Genomic DNA, 19,870 nt, shown 5'->3' on the forward strand with positions numbered 1-19,870 from the left:
CCGCCGCGTCCCTTTTTTACTTTCTGTTTCAGTTCCTCCTGTGAGTTCTGCAAACCACATCTCTCCCAGGCCCAGAATTAACCCTCAGGCATGAACTGACCTTGTTCCTTGTCCAGTGCTGTGCCAAGCGCGTTTGTAGATGTAATTTCAAGTAGAAGATCTGGTCTCTATGCTCCAGGAGTAACGGACAGCCCCGTTGGGAAGACTAGACTGAACCACAGGAATGAACTGTATGGTTCAGACATGCTCTAATACCTGATCTAAAATGTTCCTACTGTTGGAGCTCAGAGAGGGAGGGACTTGGGCTGGTCTCTTCTTTGTGAAGGTCTGTATATTTTTTTAGGTATAGCTTCAAAAGTCATTTTCTTTGGGAAGCCTCCCAGAATTGCCATCTCCCACTTTAAACTGTTCATTTTTTTTTAGCTTGTTTAGTTAAACAAGGGTCTGTTTCACAAGCACTTACTACCTGGTTTCGTGTCTTAAGTCTTCCAGGCCGCTAGGCAGGGACTCTTGTGTAGCATCATCTAATGCATGAATATGAATTTAAAGGATTGAAATAATAATAATAAGGATTGAAATAGTAGAAGGTACTAACTAAGGTGAGCCTGAAACAGTGGAAGGTATTTGTGTAAGTCAGAGATAGTAAAAGTTTGGCCCCTGGGCCAGATTACTCTGTAGACACTTTTTTTTCTGGCCTCACCCTGCAGCTTGTGGGGATCTTGGTTTCTGACTAGGGATTGAACTCCAGTCACAGCAGTGGAAGTGCCAAATCCTAACCACTGGACCATCAGGGAGTTCCCTCTAGACAAATTTTCTTGACTCATGCTGTTTGTTTTTACTTGAACTAGTGGCCAACATTTTAAAATCAGAAAATTTCTTTCACATCCACTTTCTCAAAAGTCTGGGTTTTTAGCATCTCTTGGAAAATCAGAAGATGTGGCCAAACAGGACCCAAGTGTCTGCATGGTATAATTAGCAGGAACTGAGTAGCAGTTCCCTCCTTTAGACTCAGTATAAGATTTTCAGATACCCAGTCCCCACTAATTATTGTCTCCCAGACATTGAAGCAAAGTACCAGCTGTTATTTACCACCTAGTTTATGTTACTCATTCTGATGAACTGCCTGGCCTTTTGCCACATTTGATCTTGATGTAGATGAAGAAGGGTAGGAAGGAACACAAGTAGAGAGTCATGGGCAAAGGGACAGAATGGGAAGAAGCGTAGTATATGGGAATGTTAGGGAGGATTCAAGAGCGTAGGTTTGCTCTTAGGGAATCATAGAGCGGATCTATTACTATGGGTTGAATTGTACCCCCCTAAAGGATATGTTGAGGTCCTAGCCCCCCATGCCTGAGGTGACCTTATTTGGAAACAGAGTCATTGCAGATGTAGCTGGATAAGACGAGGTTATGCTGGAGTAGAATGAGCTCCTACTTCAACATGACCAGTGTCCTTATAAGAAGATGGCCAAATGAAAAGACAGAATGCCATGTGAAAATGGAGGCATACGCTGGAGTACTGCATCTGCAAAGCAAGGAACACAAGGATTGCCTGCTGTCACCAGAAGCTAGGAGAGAGACCTAGACCGGTTACCCCTAGGAACCTGCAGGAGGAAGCCACCCAGCCAATACCTTCCTTTCAGACTTCTAACTTCCAGAAATGTAAGAGAATAAATTCCTGTTGTTTTAAGTCACCTGGTTAATGGGACTTTGTCATGGCAACCCTAGGATATAATCCAGCTCTGTGAGTCAATGAGAAGCTATTATTTCCTTTAATGGGTGATGGAAGAAATCATGATAGATTTTTGCTCATTGGTGTTAGCCGTGCCTTAGAAAATTGTTTCATTTGACAGTGTTCTCAGCGCTGACTGGAGCCAGAAAACATGTTTAGAGATTTTACAAGAATCCAAGCATGGAGTGAGAACATTTTGAGTTAAGATGGAGTTGGAACATTTTTCAGAATTAGGTAAAATATACAGACAGAAGGGATGGAGAAGGAGAAGTCCAAGATGACTACAGCAGTGCTTCTCAGATTGTAGCAAAGCTAAGGAATCACCTGCAGCGTGAGCTGGGTGAGCACAGATTGCTGGGCCCCTCCCCAACAGACTGATTCAGTGGGTCTTGGCAATGCTTCAGAATTTGCATTTTACCAAGCTCTTGGGTGAGGCTGATGTTGCTGCTGTATGGATCACATTTTTGGTAAATTACTGTGTTTCTGGCTTAGAAAAGTACAAGTCCCATCAGGGGCTTCTTCACCAGAGTATCCCAGGGCCTAGAACAGTGCCTCGACACTGTAGGCTCACTGTAGGCACGTTAAATATTTGTTCAATGAAAACTGGTCATTTGGGCAGAAACAGCTGTAAGAAGGGGGAATACATTTAGAAGCAAAATGATGAGTTAATTTTTATGCATTTGATTCTTCTTGACTGTCAGTAAGACATTGGACGGGAGATGAATTGTGAATATAGGCTACAGTGTAAGTGAAGAATTGGAGTTTTCGATTTATGATTCATTTTGGACAAAGGTGATCACTGAAGCCAGAGTTGATATGGTCATTGAGATACAGAATACAAAAGGAGAGGACTAGGGGCTGAGCCTTAGTAATACCAACATTTAATGGCTGGAAAAGCTGAAAGGGTAAAGACAATAAAAAAGTAGAGTGGGTGGAGTATCATGCATTATGGAAGCCCATGGAGACAAGAATTTCAGGAATTATTTAGTCAAGGGGAAGGAAGAAGCGAGATAACCTACTATTCACTTATTCAATGATTTTTTAATTGAGCATCCACTATGGTCCAGGTACTGGTCCAACACTGCACAAAATAAAGACCCCCACCCCCATGGAGTTTACATTCTTAGGAGGCTTACACTGTAGTGATGTGTGGCTTTCTGTACATTGGGGTGGGTTTTTTGGTTTTTACTCTGCCGTGCGGCTAACAGGATCTTAGTTCCTCAACCAGGCCACAGCTGTGAAAGTGCCAAGTCCTAACCACTGGACAGCCAAGGAATTCCCAGGGTGGTTTTATTTGTTTGTTTGATTGTTTTTAGCGTGTACAATAACAGTTTGGAATAAGTAATATTTCTGTTTTATATTTGCAGAAATGATGGTTGGAGGAGATGAAGAAGCTGGGACTCTAACTTAGCTCTGCTGGCTTCTAAGCCCTGTTCTTTTCAGAACCCTAAGCTGCCCTGTTCCTTTCAGAACCTTAAGCTGTAATCACCAGGGTCACTTTTCTGATTTAGATACTATTTATATACTGATGATTCCAAAATCTGTGTGTCCATTCTATATTTTCCTCCTAGGTTCCTGACCTGCTGATCCGTCGGCTTCTCAGAAGTTTCGTCCTGGATGCCTCATAGGTAAGTCAAATATGACATGTCTGAAGTGGAATTCACCAGCTCCTCTCCCTCACCCCAACTCTTTCACTCCCACTACCCAGTATTTTTTTGTAACTTTAAACTTTTTATTTTATATAGGAGTATAGCCGATTAACAATGTTGTGGTAGTTTCATGTGAACAGCGAAGGGAGTGAGCCATATATATACTTGTATCCATTCTCCCCCAAATCCCTCTCCAGTCCAGTCTGGCACATAACATTGAGCAGAGTTCCATGTGCTATACAATAGGTCTTTGTTGGTTATCCATTTTAAATATAGCAGTGTTAGTGTACCAGTTATTAATTTATCATATCTCAACTCCAAATCTACCCTTCTTTGCTTTGCTTATGTTACTAGATCTGAACCATCTCTCCTTTGCCAGCTGATAAGAGACTTATATTTTGTCAACAGAGGTTGCTGGAGGGAAATGCAAGGCCATAGGAAAAGGAAGGAACTTCTCTTGCTGGTGCTGGTGTGCTGTTTATTTATTGGTGTGGTTGCCAGCAGATCAACTAGGTTGAATGGCACTCACCCTAGTGGTTGCTTCTTGTGAACCCGTTCTGGCCTGGACACAGGGTCCAGCAGGTTCCTAACCCATCAAACAGGCCACTTCCAGCTCCAGACTGCCCACCTCCTCCAGTGAATTCCTCCACCACCCTGCAAGCCACTGCTACACACCAGCTCCAGCCTGCACCCCAGTAGGTTTCTTCTCCATCAATAGAGTGTGTGTTCCTGTGATAGCCACAATCCCTCTGAAAAATGTCTAAATCTCAGTGCCAGCAGGGAAGAGTCTTCTAAGTTCCTTGTTCTTCCCTCTACTTCCCTTAAGACTTTCTGGTGTAGGAAAGAGGTGAAATTTGTATTTTAGGAATTATAGAATGGTCTGCTTATCATTTCAGATTCTGAGACCAGGAGTAAGATAAAAGATTAGAAGTCAAAGATGGGAATTTCAGAAGAAAAAGATTCAGCAAGGACTGTATCAAAAAGACTCCAAAGACAGATCTCCCAGGAATGTGGGCTATTTGAAACCGATGATCCTGTGGATAGGTTATTGAGGTATTGGGTAAGCTCCTTAGATGATGCAGTGAGACATCCCTCTTCCCAAGAGAGAGGTATCAGGGAAGTGAATATGATCCCAAAAAAGACCATTGCAGGAGAGAGAGGCCATGGATGTAAGGAAAGAGAAAAAATCCTTTCTGCAGGATAAAGATCCCACAGATATGAAGTCTGTAGTCGGAGCTTCAAACAGAAGTCAGAAATAACTGAACATCATAAAATTGATAATGTAAAGAAAACCTTTGAATGTAAGGAATGTGGAAAAACTTTCAATCGAAGCTCAAATCTGATTATACATCAAAGGATTCATACAGGAAAGAAACCTTATGTATGTGGTGAATGTGGAAAAGACTTTAATCAAAGTTCAAATCTTATTATACATCAGAGAATTCATACAGGAAAGAAACCTTATATATATCATGAATGTGGAAAAGACTTCAATCAGAGCTCCAACCTTGTTTGACCTAAGAGAATTCATAATGGTGAGAATCCCTGTGAACGTAAAGAGTGTGGGAAGGCCTTCAAGGGGAGCTCAAACCTTGTCCTGCACCAGAGAATTCACACTGGCGAGAAGCTATATGTATGCAATGAATGTGGGAATGCCTTCAATCAAAGCTCAGATCTTATTATTCATCAAAGAACTCACCCTGGAGAGTAACCCTATGAATGTTATAAATGTGGACAGACTTTCAGTCAAAGCTCACACCTAGTCACACATCAGAGAATTCATACTGGAGAGAAACCCTTCAAGTGCAGCAACTGTGAAAAGGCCTTCAGGCAGTGCTCCCGCCTCACTGAACACCAGAGACTCCACCATGGGGAGAGACCCCATGAATGTTGCAAATGTGGGAAATCCTTCAGTGGACACATGGCCTTTCTGAAACATCAGAGGCTACACACTGGACAGGAACTTGAATGTGAAAAAGCCTGTACTTCTGACTTGGATCTTATCCAACAACAGAGAATGCACAGGGAAGAAAAATCTTATGAATGTTCTAAGTGTGGAAAATCTTTCCGGGGAAGTTCAGATCTAATTCGGCATTGGATAACTCACAGTGGAGAGAAACCTTATGAATGCAGTGAATGTGGGAAAGCCTTTGGCCAGAGGTCGCATCTTATGACACATCAGAAAATTCACACTGGAGAGAAACCCTATCAGTGCAATGAATGTGGGAAAGCCTTCCGGCAACGTTCGCTCCTCATCCAGCATCACAGAATCCACAATGGCGAGAAACCTTATGGAATGTAAGGAATGCAGAAAAGCCTCATCTGTTGCACAGCTTTTCTCAAGCATCAGAGACTTCATACTGGAGAGAAACTTAAGGAAGTTGGGAAAACATTCAGCAAGGAAAAATTGCATAGAGAAGAGCAGAGAATTCACCAAGAAGAGAACGCTTATCAGTGCAGCCACTGTGGTAGGCCTTTTTGAGGCAGCGCAGACCTCACCTGACATCAAGAAACTCACTCAGGAGAGAAATGCTTTGAATGTAAGGAATGTGGGGAAACTTTCAATCTGAGCTCAGACCTTGTGAAACATCACAGAATTCATAGTGGAGAAAAACCTTATGTGTGCAATAAATGTGGGAAATCTTTTAGGGACAACCCAGATCTCATTAAACACCCCTGTGTTCACACTGGTGAGAAACCCTATGAATGCTCTGAGTGTGAGAAGGCCTTCTGCCAGAACTCACACCTTGTTAGTTTCCAGAGAATTCACACTGGAGAGAAACCCTTTGAATGTGGCCACTGTGGGAAGGCCTTCAGCAGGCACACAGCTTTTCTTAAACATCAGGATCTTCACACTGGAAAGGAGCTTGGGGAACACAAGAGAGTCCTTAAATATGACTTACTCTAATAGGAAACAAAAACCTAATGAATGTAGAAAAAGCTTGATGGAGACCACATCTTATTGCACAGTAAAGGGTTTTTATTGCTGAAAACCATTTGAAAGTAGGAAAACATTTGAAGAGCCCTAATGGATGGAAAACATGTATGTGTAATGTGGGCAAGCTCTTGGACATAATCACCTTTTCTCTGCTTCAGATCTGAAACTGGCATACGATCCCAAGGATACAATTATTTGAGAATGTTTCAGGGGACTTCCATTGTTGTTAACATCATTAAAAATCACTTTGCCAACACCCCCTGAACTAACTTCTTCATGGAAGGAGCCATTTCAATCTTGACTATCTAGTCTAGTGACAAGTATAAATCTTCTTTAAGTACTTTAGGGTGATTAAATCTCTCTGGGATGAGTTCTTCCTGTTAGATATATATTTTATACATATTCCCCTTTTATCTCTTTATAAAATATGCATATGTTATAATACTAATTATAATGAACCACTAATTGAGAGGAAACAAAAACTAATAGAAATGGCTTGACAACAGGAAATCTGAAGGCCAGGATACAAGAGCCAAGTGAAGTGTTCCCCAGAGAAAGAATGATAATGACTAGTAGTATCAGGAAATGAAAGAGCAAAGGAAAGGACAGTGGGTGTCAGAAACAGGACTAGACAGTGCCAGGGCAGAGCATTTAGGTGACCTGAGTTGGTAGGAATTAAAGCAACAACTTTGAAAGGTGAAGTGATTAGAGGAGAGTGGTTTTGTCTTGAACCAGAGCTTTGTAATTATTTGAGAATTGGAGGCTTTAAGCAGAACTCTGAAAGAGATCAGTCATCTTTAATCTGATAACCGATATTGGTAATTAGGTCCTGCCAATCTGTGCAGCCAAGCACAATTGTCAAATACTTCTTCCATGAAATACTGGTGGATTGTATATGTGCAGTCAAGCACAATTGTCAAATACTTCTTCCATGAAATACTGGTGGATTGTATATGTGCAGTCAAGCACAATTGTCAAATACTTCTTCCATGAAATACTGGTGGATTGTATATGAACTTACATGTATCAGCAGACAAGAAAGTTACTGAAAGTTACAAGTTACATTGTCACAATGTAAGGTGACAGTTTCAACCTATATCTTTCCTTAGTGGGAATAGCTTGTGAGATGCACAGAGGGGATCAGTAGTTCTCAACCAGGGTGATTTTTGCTTTCCAGAGGGCATTTGGCAATGTCCCAGAGATATTTTGGTTGTCACAACTGGGAAGGAAATATTAGCATCTAAAAAGCAGTAATGTTGCTAAATATCTTACAATACATAGGTCGCTCTACCCCCAAAAAAGAATTATCTGACCCTAAGTGTCAACAGCGCCCTGGTTGAGAAGCCCTGCCCTTGGATATTTAGAACACCAGTCACCTGAGGCCATTTAAGGAAGCATTTCAGTGTAATATGGATAGTGGCAGTGCAGCCCAATGGGAACCCAGAGTCTGACAGAAAACTAGTTTGATGAACTATTTCAGGAGAAGCAGTGTGGTGTAATGGAGGGGACGCAGATACGGGTTTGAATCCCAGTAGGACATGTTGGCCTCAGGACCTGGAACAAATTATGTAACCCTTCTGATCCTTATTTTCCTCACTAATAAAATGGTGATAAAATAATCTACCTTCTGGTATAATTGTGAGCTTTAAATGAGAAAACTGAAATCCACTGTTGACACACAGAAGGGCATCTAGAGCTTTAACCATTTTTAAACAGAAGATGAAGTATTTACAAGCAAAATAAAAGATATGTAAGATACAGTGCTGTGTTGTGGCTGGTGTAAAGAAGATGACCCCTTAAAGTTCAAAGCACTAGGGGTTAGTGCTCCTCCACAAGGGCATCCTGAATAGTAGTGGGATGTCTTAAAGTGGAGAAGCCCATCCACACCATCCCTGAAAGCTGGCTGCTGGGGAATCCCCTGGAAGTCCAGTGGTTAAGACTTGGTTCTTTTACTGCCTTAGGCTCGGGTTTGATTCCTGATCCCCACAAGCCACATGGTGCAGCCAAAAATTCTCTTCCTCATGCCATTGAGGTCCCTCTCCCAACACACTATCAAATCTACCAAACACACTAGTGACATTGGTCACTAAATCTACTCCTTATTTGGCTTCTTTTCTCCAACTCATTTCTTCACTGAAGCAGGATGGGTTTGGATGTAGCAGTTGAGAATGTTGAAAATAGAGCAGGTAAATAATGTTGATGTCCCTAGACTGCAGCTACAGTACAAATCATTTCTCATTTCAGTTTCTGAATCTCTGATGAAATAAAGATTTGGGAGAACTTTATTCCTATGTCTGAAGTTGAGAAGATTAGAAGACCTAAAATTCTGGTCATCCATGTACATGAGTTAAGCCTATTGTGAAGAAGACCTTAAACTGGGGACAAATTTGGAAGGACTGGTTCGTCTGTCTCTGGAGTTTTATTAGAATCTTGGGTATGATTTCTCCTGATTACCTCTGAAGGGTGTCCATGCATTTTTTGGATGTGTGATCAAGGAGACTGTACCACCCCACCCCACCCCCGATGTGCTTTCTTTCCTTTTAGCATAAAGAATTTCTGGATCAAATCTGGCAGCACCTTGAGATCCTGAGGGTGAAAGTGAACAAGGCTTCTCTGAGCCTTGGTCTTCCATTACTGTTCTAGTTGTCTTGGAACTGTTCACCTTTTTAATCCATCATGTACACCACTACTTGATTTTCTTCAAATACTGCTTTTATCATCTCACACACAAACAAATGCAAACTCACATTCAAAAAGGAGCCAGTGGCTGCCCGTTTTACTAAAGTGAAAGTTCTTGACTTGGCATTTAATATGCTCTCTCATACTGACTTGACTCTCACTTCATGAAAGCTTCCAGTTTGAGGCCTGGTCTAATTACTATCATTAAAGAGCTAATGCATTGTTCTAACTCTTATCTCAGGTTGTCTTGATCCCCTGCAGCTTTCAGAGTCCCTATTCACTTAAAATAACTTTTTCTTTAAACACGGACATGTCTGACAGGTTCTGATGAACATACACTCAATTCTTTAAAGAAAAATACCTTGGCACTTTTTTCCCCACATTGTTCATTGTAAGAAAAATTCAAGCATTGAAGCATGGCTTGTTGAATGAACAAACCAAAGTCCTTTGTTTCTCCAGTCTCAGAGCTAACAAGAAGCCATTATTACACTGTAAATCTTTTATATTCTCTTGTTTTCTTTACACTTCCTACACATTTAGCTTTTTGAAAGCAGGGAGCTATGTTTCTATATCCCCTCACCTGTAGTCCAGACCTAGATTTACATATATAATTTTTTTTCAATAAATGAATAAACGCGCATGTTTAAAATTTTCTAGTTTTGTGTTGGTTGTTGAAACTATAGTCATCACAAGAGCATAGTATGTGTAATTTCCTTTCTTTTCTTTCCATTCTAGATATAACCATAAACTAGTCAGTATAGAAAAAAGGCAGGTTACATTATATTTTGCTTGGTCAAAGTATCTGTTTTGAATTGGTGACTTGTTTCTAGTTAAGTGTTTTGGGGGGAGGGGAGGGTAGCAGGTTTGGCCACACCTCATTGAGCTTGTGGAACCTTAGTTCCCCCTCCAGAGATGGCACTCAGTTCAGGCAGTGAAAGCACCAGAGTCCTAACCACTGGACCACCAGGGAATTCCCCCTAGTTAAGTATTTTAGTGATTCCCACTTGAAATGTTGTTTGCCAGAAAATGGTACTTCATGTTATATCTAAAAGTAATTGCTCTCTAGTATTTTCCTGATATCTTGTACCCCCAGAACCGGGTTGTTTTATACACATCTGGCTGGTGCACACAATTTTGGTAATTTATATTTTGCTAAAAGATCATTTCATCTAGATTTTTCACTATCCTACCCTAAAGCTGAGTGAAATGGTCTCTAATTATTTTCATCTCTTCTGATTCTGTTGTTATGTTTTATTTCTCATTCCGATTCTTAATTTTTCTTGTTCTTAATCAGGTTCTAAACAAGTTTATCTATTTTGCTGCTCTTTTCAAGGAAATTAGCATTTGAATTTATCCCTTCTACTATTTTTAAATTTGTTTTTTATCTTTACTGATACATTCTTCTTTGCTTCTTTGGGTTTATTTCACTATGCTTTTAAAGTTTCTTAAGGTGTGAGTTTTAAATTGTTTTATATTTTTTTCATTAACAGGGGATGTAGTTGTTGTTATTGTTCAGTCGCTCAGTTGTGTCTGACTCTTTGCAACCCTATGGACTGCAGCATGCCAGGCTTCCCTGTCCTTCACCATCTCCTGGAGCTTGCTCAAACTCATGTCCATTGAGTTGGTGATGCCATCCAACCATCTCATCCTTTGTCATCCCCTTCTCCTTCCAGCCTTCAATCTTTCCCAGTGTCAGAGTCTTTTCTAGTGAGTCGGCTGTTCGCATCAGGTGGCCAAAGTATTGGAGCTTCAGCATCAGTTCTTCAGTGAATATTCAGGACTTATTTCCTTTAGGATTGACTAGTTTGATCTCCTTGCTGTCCAAGGGACTGTCAAGAGTCTTCTCCAACACCACAATTCAAAAGCATCAGTTCGGTGCTCAGCCTTCTTTATGGTCCAATACTCACATCCATATATGACCAATGGAAAAATCATAGCTTTGACTAGACAGACCTTTGTTGGCAAAATGATGTCTCTGATTTTTAATACTCTGTCGAGGTTGGTCATAGCTTTTCTTCCAAGGAGCAACTGTCTTTCAATTTCATGGCTGCAGTTACCATCTACAGTGATTTTATGGTGTACATTTTCAAGTATGGCTGTTGCTAAGTCCCATAGATTTTACCATGAAGTGTTCTCTTTATTGCTTTCTAGGTACTTTGTAATTTTGCTTTTGATTTCCTTTTTTTGATGCAGTTGGATTCTTTTCTTTCTAGGATTCATACTAGTTTGCTGGTTCTGTTTTTTTCCATGTTAATTTGGATACTCTATTGTTCTTTTCCATTCTCATAATGGTTACCTTCCCTTCCCAAGAACTCATAATCAGACACATGTTTGTTATTATTGGGAAAGCAGATAGCAGTAATTTCCTCTGTGAACAAGTCTGTTTCCCCCACCCCAATTAACTACATCCTTAGATTTCGTTTTTCTTCTCACCACGAATTGTTTTTATTTACTTATGGACATGCATAAGTAAACTGTTCAAACTGTTCATGGGGTGACAAACCTAGACAGCATATTAAATAGCAGAGACATCACTTTGCCGACAAAGGTCTGTATAGTCAAAGCTATGGTTTTTCTAGTGGTCATGTATGGATGTGAGAGTTGGACCACAAAGAAGGTTGAGCGCTGAAGAACTGATGCTTTTGAACTGTCGTGTTGGAGAATGCTCTTCAGAGTCCCTTGGACAGCAAGGGGATCAAACCAGTCAATCCTAAAGGAAATCAACCCTGAATATTCATTGCTGAAGCTGAAGCTACAATACTTTGGCCACCTGATGAGAAGAGCCAACTCTGGAAAAGACCCTGATGCTGCGAAAGATTGAAGACAAAAGGAGAAGAGGGTGACAGAGGATGAGATAGGTGGATGGCATCATCGACTCATCAGTGGACATGAGTTTGAGCAAACTCTGGGACATAGTGAAGGACAGGGAAGCCTGGTGTGCTGCAGTCCATGGGATCGCAAAAAGTCGGACAGGACTGAGCAACTGAACAACAACACTTTCTCCTTAAGGGTAACTTCTTTCTCCGGCTGTGACCCTCTAATCAGGTCTGGGAAGACGTAAGTGGAAAACAGAAGGTAGAGGAGGAAAGGCTGCAAAGAGACCACCCACAGGGTAGAACTTCCCAGCCATTTCTATCAACTTGGGCAGGACGCTGGATGCCCAACTGAACAGAGAAGCAAGGCACGCCAGCCTTTAGGTAAAAAGTTCGGCCCACACCTGCCCCACCTGCTCCAGGAATGCAATTCCCAGAGCCCTCCGCGACAGAGGAGGACTTGGATGCGCAGGCGCACACCTGCCCTCCCGGGTCAGCTGGAAGCGCGAGCTGAGCAAAAGTGGCTAGGTGTAAGCTCCGAGTCCTCTGAGGTAAATTTTAGCGGCGGCCCTCACGGTGTCGCCCGCCGGCCTGCTCTGCTGTAGCCGGTCCAGGAAGGCAGCGGTAGTTTCTGCAGTGAGCACACCCCGCGGACAGCCCTTTGAGGAGCCGAGGACAGATTGCGCGCCTTTGCACAGAAAAGGGTCCAGGTCCCCACAGTTCTTGGAGGGAGGGGGCTGGCCCGGTGCCCCTCTTCTCTGGAGATTTCAGGGCTCGGAGTGAAGGATGGGAAATTGTAATTGGCCAGGCGATCCGGCGGACCCCGTACCCAGTGCCGTGCACAGGAATTCAACTAGGAACTGGCCACCAGGGCATCACCCTGAGACACAGGCTTCTGTGCTCGTCTTCTGCGCCTCCCTCGTCTGTAGCCAGTGGCCCCTGTTTGTGTGCCTTTAATGGCCTCTGGGTGCGCTCCACCTCCGTCCCTTTAGATTTTCCTGACTCTGGACACCTACTCGAGACCAAATCTTGCCCAATAGTTGCCCCTTAACAGGACCCAGCTACAGATCCTGGGCGTTTGAATAAGATTGTCGTAGAGAAAATTTGAACTGTTCGTTTTGGCCACTACTGAAATTTTAGGAAGAGTGAAGGAGCCATCTGGGAGAAGACTCCACTCCAACACCTCTGAGAGTCAATAATTGAAAATAGGCAAGTCACCTTGCTCTGAAAGTTGCTCAGCTCCGAGCTCTGGAAACTTGGCTTTTGCTTCAAACTTGTTTCTTCCCATAAGATTCCAGAACACTCCCCTCTCCCCAACCCCTATGCTCTTTTCTCCTGCTATAGCCTTTATCAAGCTGTAATATGTAGTGTAGAAAACACTTTATGTGTCTGTCTACCAGACTTTCTCAAAGGCAGTGACACCAGAATAGGAATCTGAGGAGGGATGGAGAAGAAAAAATTAAAGGATATAGTACAGGGTTTGGCTCTTGATAGATGCTGAGTGTGTATTTAATGAATGAAAAAAAAAAAGAAAAAAGTTCTGCTTATATTACAGCATGCCCCTGAAAGACTCTGGTTGGTATGGGTCTTCTCCAGAGCCAATCCAAGCTAGGATGGCTGTATCACTAACAGCAGCTAAAACTCTGGACCTTCAAGGTACACAGGATCAAGAAAACGTTATGATGATGGAGCCAAAGGAAGAGGAACAGACTTGGGAGTGTGAGACCAGACTACATGGGAACCACTCTCCCAGTCAAGAGGTCTTCTGCCAGCGCTTCAAGCAGCTCTGCTACCAAGAGACTCCTGGTCCCTGGGAGGCCCTGAGCCAACTAAGGGTCCTCTGCTGTGAGAGGCTGAGGTCCGAGAGTCACACCAAGGAGCAAATCCTAGAGTTACTGGTGCTGGAACAATTCCTGACCATCCTGCTCAAGGAGCTCCAATCCTGGGTGCAGGGACATCACCCCAAGAGTGGAGAGAAGGCTGTGACTGTGCTGGAGGATTTAGAGAAAGGACTCAATGAACCAGGACCCCAGGTGGAAAGGGGAACATGCAATCTGTTATAGGAACCAGATCAATGACTTTCCAGTCTGACAGAGGGACAGTAGTAGGGGGAGTTGCCAAGTTCAAAACTGTTTGGGGCCAAGAAAAACAGTGAGTGTGTTTCTGTCTTTTCTGCCTTCAAGGCCTGAATGAGACTAGCTCCTCTTCCTGCCCCTGTGCTGGGAAGAGGCCCTCTAAAGTCTCCTTGAAAGCTTTGGTCCCACAGAAACCGAGTAGTACCTGATCACCCCCAGGTCGCAGGCCTTGCATGTGGACCTGCATAGGAAGAGTGATGGGAGAAGGCAGCTCTGGGAGCAGCCTGGGAGAAACCAAGCTTCCAGCTGCAGGCTATGGAGCCCTGGCCCTTCCCAGAGTGTTGAGTAGCAGGATTCTGTGGGGAGGAAGGGAAGGAGTAGGGAGTATAAAGGGCACAGAGCAGGAGCTCAGAAGAGGTCATCATCCTGGCCTTACTGTTCTTATCACTTAGGTGAGAGACGTCATCACCCACAAAATTAGTAATAATGATAACCTACCTTATGTAGTAGCTCTAAGGATTAAATTTCTACTGTATCTGGCTATAAAACCTCACCAGCATCTCGGTTTAGAGAGCCCTAAGTGCGTGCATGCTCAGTTGTGTCCGACTCTTTGTGACCCTATGGACTGCAGCCCACCAGGCTCCTCTGTCCATGGGATTTTCCAAGCAAGAGTACTGGAGTGGGTTGCCATCTCCTTTTCTAGAGGTCTTCCCAACCCAAGGATCAAACCCACATCTCCCGTGTCTCCCGCACTGCAGGTGGATTCTTTACCCATGAGCCACTGGGGAAGCCCCGAGAGCCCTGAAGCAGGACCAGAAAATACTTCATTCACTTTTGGCCTCATCATTTTCACTGCCCTGAGCTACAGGCCAGCCTGGAAATCTTTTCTCTTTGAACTTTTTCATGGCTCCCAAAACACACTTTGTAATCTGTAAGGCATTCCATGTGAGACACAGCCTGTCATCACCTTTCTCTACCACCTACTCCCCATCTAAAAGCCCCATGTGAAACTCTCTTTTGTCTACACTTCCGCCCTTCAGATTTACCACAAGAACTTCCTCCCCAGCTTTCATCCATCCCCATAAAGATCATCTCCTGTCTATGGCTGACCCTAGACTGAGAGCCTCAGGACCATGCACTGTCCTTGCTGAGCACTGTATAACCTCATAAACCATTGGAAACGTGACATGAATATGTTGGTAATCAAGAAGATTCTATTTAACACTTGGTTTTACACCATAACTCCACCACCACAAGACAGAAGCATCTGAAAATTCAAATTCTTATTAGCAACAAAACAGGAAAAACAAAAAATGGAGATTAATCTTAGTGTCTATTCCAAAAGTATGTTTTTACTTCCTAGCACTTCCTTCCCTTTCTTGCAGAGTTTTCCTTGTCTCCTTTAACTCTGTTTCATAAATCTCTCTTCAGAGCTAACTACTGTTTGATTTTTTTTTTCCTAGTAAACATGTTTCATATTTCTTTAACCACAAGCATTTAACCTGGAAAAAGATGTATTTTTAAAGCTTGGCATTACCTTATAGCCATCGCTGTTTGTCCTTTTTAGATTATAGAAAGCATTACAGAAAATTAAAACCACAAAGTGTTACAGACCTTTTAAAGACGAAAAAGCAAAGCATTATGTAAAGAGCATATCAAAGGGAAAGACCAAGAGCACCAAGCAGGCAGTCATTCCCTTCAGTAAAGAGCCAGCCAGTTGGAGACCCTTTTCTGTGACTACAGATTGGAGGAGCAAGGGTTGACTGGGAAGAGGTGAAGGTCACAAAGTCAGAGGGGCAGGGTCTTTGCACCTTTAGGAACATCCTTTTCCATCACCCTGTGATTCTCATTTTTCCTTTTCTATACAACGTCAGTTAACCACTCCCCAGTTTCTTGAAAATATTAACTTTTTCTCATATTTTTAAAAAGTAAATAAATCCTAAAAAGAAGATCCTGCCTTGAAATTTATTTTATTTTTCAAATAACATTTTTGCAGTGTTCCATAAATTTAAAAATTAGAAAAATAAAAAACAGATAAGGAAGAGGGACAAGAGAAAAAGGAGAAGCTTCCTGTACACAGTCCCATCACCAAGAGATGACCTCATATTTAACTGACTGTCCTTCTGAATTCTGTCGTGTGTATACTGAATATTTTTTAAGCTTTTATTTTCGTGCCAGAAATCCTAATCCAAGTGTCATTTCTCTGTACACTCAGAACAGGTATATCTGCAGTTTCCATCAAACATTGCAGAAGATGATGCAGAGACCAAGGACAAAGGGTCGTTGCCACAACCACCCATTACTGAAGTGGAACCACAGGTGCTCAGAGAAAAACTCACCACCAGCACCACTACCTTTGAAGCTGCCTTTGAAGGTGAGGGCCCTTTAGAGCAGCAGCAAAGAAATCTTAAAAGGGAGAGACTGAGGGAGTCCCCAACTCAGGGGAAAAGCTTCAGACATATGGTTATCTTCTGTCTAACCCACAAGACAACTCCCACAGGGAAGAAAGACCGTGAATGCAGTGAATGTGGTAAAGCCTTCATTTGTAACTCACACCTTATCATCCACCAGAAAATTCATTCTGGAAAGAAAACCTGTAAGTACAGTGACTGTGGGAAAATGTTCAACCAGAGTTCAAACCTCATTCAGCAACAGAGAATTCATACAGGAGAAAGAAAACCCTACAAGTGCTACGCCTGTGGGAAGTCCTTCAGGTGGAGTGCTCCTCTTTTCCAGCATCAGAGGATTCATTTGGGGAAGAAGCCCTACAATTGTAATGAGTGTGGGAAAGCCTCCAGTCAAAGCTTCTATCTAAGTCAGCCTCTGAGAATCCACAAGGGAGAGAAACCTTTAATCTGTAAAGAATGTGGGAAAGCCTACAGATGGAGTTCCAGACACCAAAGAGTTCATGCCAGAGAAGAGCCTTCCCCATGGACTGAGGGTGAGAAACTCTCCAGGCAGAGTTGTACTTTTGTCTAATCAGTTTTAGGACTAGATTCCATAAAAGTTATAAGCACCTCAAGATTTTTCCTGTGTCTTTCTTGATTTAGGAAAAACTGTATCTAGTCCTACTACCTGCAGGTCATCACTTCACCCCCTGTGTTTGAGATGACTGTATCAACTAGCATACTTGGCTTCGAGTAACAGCCAACATGCCAACTTCATTAGAGTTCTGGGTCTGGCACAGAGCCACTGTGCAGGTAATGGCCAACCTATATTAGTATTCTTATAAATGGGTCTTTGGTCCTGGCCCTTCCTCAGCCCCACAGTAATCTGCCTGTTGGGACAAAGTCCCATCTATAACTGTCCAAGCATGAGACAGAAACCACACTTGTTATTTGAGTAGGGAAAGTTTAATATAAAGAAGTATTAACTAGTCAAGGGGAATGATCTATTAAAGGAGAGAAAGAGATATTAAGAATATAGGACCAGCAGCATGGGGAACAGCTATTACCTCTACGGAGAGCCACACACAAATAGCCCAGGACTCTGGACTGGTGTGGCTGCTCTAGTGGTGCATGAGGGCTGGTCTGTAGAGGCATGCAACTGCCAGTTTGCACCTTTTCACCAGCCTGCATTGAAGTTGGTGATGGTGGGAATTCACTGTGTAAGTCAGGGCTTAAAAAAAAAAAGTTGTTAAATATTGACCAACATGACACTGGCTGGTAAAGTTCATCAAGGTGATACAGGCCAGGGGAGGAAGCCAATGGTTGAGGTACCTGCAAACTCCCCAGAGGATGGGTGCCACATGGTAAGGACAAGAAGGGAAAACTACCAGGACCGGGAGCCCCTTCCTCTTTGCTTTGTCCATCAAGTGCCCTTTAGTGGCAAAGGCTTTCCTGACTCTCAGATACAAGTTTTTATTTCTCTCTCACATAAATGTCCAGACATGAGCTGGCAGTCAGCAAACAGCCCACAGGCCAAATCCAGCTCGTGACCAGTTTTTTTTTTTATAGGCCACAAGCTAAGAATCACTTTTAAAAAGCAGGGGGTAAAAAAAGAAGTGTGGCTCACAAAGCCTGAAATGTTTACTTCTGGTGCCTTTACAGGAAAAGTTTGCTAAGCCCTGGCCTAAGGGACAACTGAGTTTAGTTTCACCAGATACTTCAAGGACCCACCTTGCTTTTCCATCCCCTAGACTAGGATGGGTTTGCCTGCATGGTTGATGCTGGATCATTACTGTATCCACATTCCAGCTTCCAGGAAGAGTGAAGTAACAGTCTCAAGGACAGGCAGTTTTCTTTTCACCAGGTGTCACAGAAGGTGCCCCAACTGAATCTTGGTGAAGATTCAGTTACACTGCTACATCCACCTACCGCTGGAAAACACCTCCAGTGACAGTTTGACCAATTAAAACCCAAGGAAAGGAGAGAACCAATTTAGAAAGACAATGAGCAGTGCTCCACCCCATGGAACATCTCTGCACTTCTGCAACCTGGTGCTGCAGGTTGACTGGGGAAGGAGTGTCCTGGTCCCAGAAATGGCAGAGTAGGATCAGGGAAGCAAAGGATGACTCCCACTTGGGAGTCAAGGGAGTGGAATGTGGATTATAGTCCTCCTGTGACCAAAGTTTCAGCTTGTTCCCACCACAGCCCAGCTCAGAGAATGCCGATGTACCCAGCAGATCAGGGTTAAAGAAGAGTTTCTTTCCTTTCTTGATGGCTTTTTGGGTAATCTTCAGAAGCTGACCCAGACTTTCACTCACTCCAATGCATAACCACACTTCTTAGCAAAAGGTGTCAAATGATCAACTCTGCAGGCCCCCTGCCCTCATCCCCTCCACATTTGTCTTCTTAGTCCCTCCAGCAGCCTCAGAGGACAGTGCTTTCTTCTTTCTGAAGCCAAACCTGCCTTCTGTACCTTGAGTCTGTCCTTCTCCACTGCCACTAAGTTCAGTTCAGTTCAGTTGCTCAGTCGTGTCCGACTCTCTGCGACCCCATGAATCACAGCACGCCAGGCCTCCCTGTCCATCACCAACTCCCGGAGTTCAAACTCATGTCCATCGAGTCGGTGATGCCATCTCCAGCCATCTCAATAGGCCTGGTTGTAATTCGGAAGTCATCTGGGGGACGGCAAGTGAGTGTCTGGGAACAGCGTTGGAAAATCCCACCTTGAAATGTGAAACATCCTTACGAACGATCTGAGAACGACACCGGCCCAGGTCCCAGGTGGTGGGCGCCCCTGGACTTGACTTGGGGGTCAGCATAGTGCAGCGGCCCACGCTCACTCCGGGCCCTCAGACCTCTCGCCCCACTGGTCAGCAAAAAGGCAGCTCGGGCCTCGGCCAATCAGCGAGGCGTGCCGCCCGCCCTGCCCGCCAGGTGGCGCACGGAGGAGGGTTGCCTGGCTTCCCAGCGCGGCCCCGGCTGCAGGGCTCGCTCCCTGACTCGACGCAGCTCCTTCCTCTTGGTCCCGGAGGCAGTGGCGGCCGAGCACCTTCCGTGACTTCTTGAAGGTTTGGAGGTGCCGGCGAAGTTGGTCCACCGATGAAAAGGCTCCCTGCAAAGCATCAGCGTTCTGGTCTGTGGCACAGCCCGAGAGATGAGAGTCGCGGCTGAGTCCCCGTGAGAAGCCCGGAGCTGGAGACAGGGACGTGGCAGGGTCGGCCAGGGACTGGAAAAGAGTGAGCTCGCGTCCTGGCTGGCCTCGTCGGCCGCCGCTCCCCAGCTCTCAGGGAGGAGGCGGGCTTCCTGCTCCATGGGAGAACCGAAGCATTCTCTCCTACTTCCACTCCGCGGCGCTGACCGCTGCTGCAGAGTTCAGGTCTCCACCAGCCTCGTGGCACGCAGCCCCCGTGCCGCACACAGGTCCAGTCGCGTCATAGGCGCTCAGCCTGAGGTTGATGAATGTGCAAGGACCCACGTTATTGAAGCTCCGCCCTCAGGTTATCACCAGAATCGCACCCCACTTCCCACTGGATTTTACTGAGGCTCCAACTCCCGTCCATTTTCAGGGGTTCACCCAAGGGCACAGTCTTGGCATAGC

The 19,870-nt window shown here is 44.0% G+C and overlaps 1 protein-coding gene, 1 long non-coding RNA gene and 1 pseudogene across 2 annotated transcripts in view; 2 read left to right on the plus strand and 1 right to left on the minus strand.

Annotated features, from left to right (window-relative positions):
• Window positions 1-261, minus strand: part of LOC129542212 (uncharacterized) — a 33,212-nt gene extending 32,951 nt beyond the window's left edge. The window contains exon 1 of the long non-coding RNA XR_008683021.2: window positions 101-261. This is a non-coding gene — a long non-coding RNA (uncharacterized LOC129542212). The remainder of the gene's footprint in view (window positions 1-100) is intronic.
• Window positions 221-7,953, plus strand: LOC148774688 (uncharacterized). The gene is made up of 3 exons (XM_088828826.1): window positions 221-1,661; window positions 3,303-3,359; window positions 4,277-7,953. Exon 3 carries the CDS (start codon window positions 5,302-5,304, stop codon window positions 5,680-5,682), a length of 381 nt encoding a protein of 126 aa, XP_088684952.1. The 5' UTR covers window positions 221-1,661; window positions 3,303-3,359; window positions 4,277-5,301; the 3' UTR covers window positions 5,683-7,953.
• Window positions 7,954-13,423: 5,470 nt separating this feature from the next.
• Window positions 13,424-16,874, plus strand: ZNF232 (zinc finger protein 232; annotated as a pseudogene).
• Window positions 16,875-19,870: the final 2,996 nt, after the last annotated feature.

Source organism: Moschus berezovskii, chromosome 20 (genome assembly GCF_049115385.1).
Source record: "Moschus berezovskii isolate FMDL1 chromosome 20, NW_MosBer_1.0, whole genome shotgun sequence".
Classification (NCBI taxonomy): domain Eukaryota; kingdom Metazoa; phylum Chordata; class Mammalia; order Artiodactyla; family Moschidae; genus Moschus; species Moschus berezovskii.

Bases quoted from the DNA above. Each gene is read 5' to 3' on its own strand.
- LOC148774688 (XM_088828826.1), top strand. From the start codon at position 5,302: ATGGCCTTTCTGAAACATCAGAGGCTACACACTGGACAGGAACTTGAA.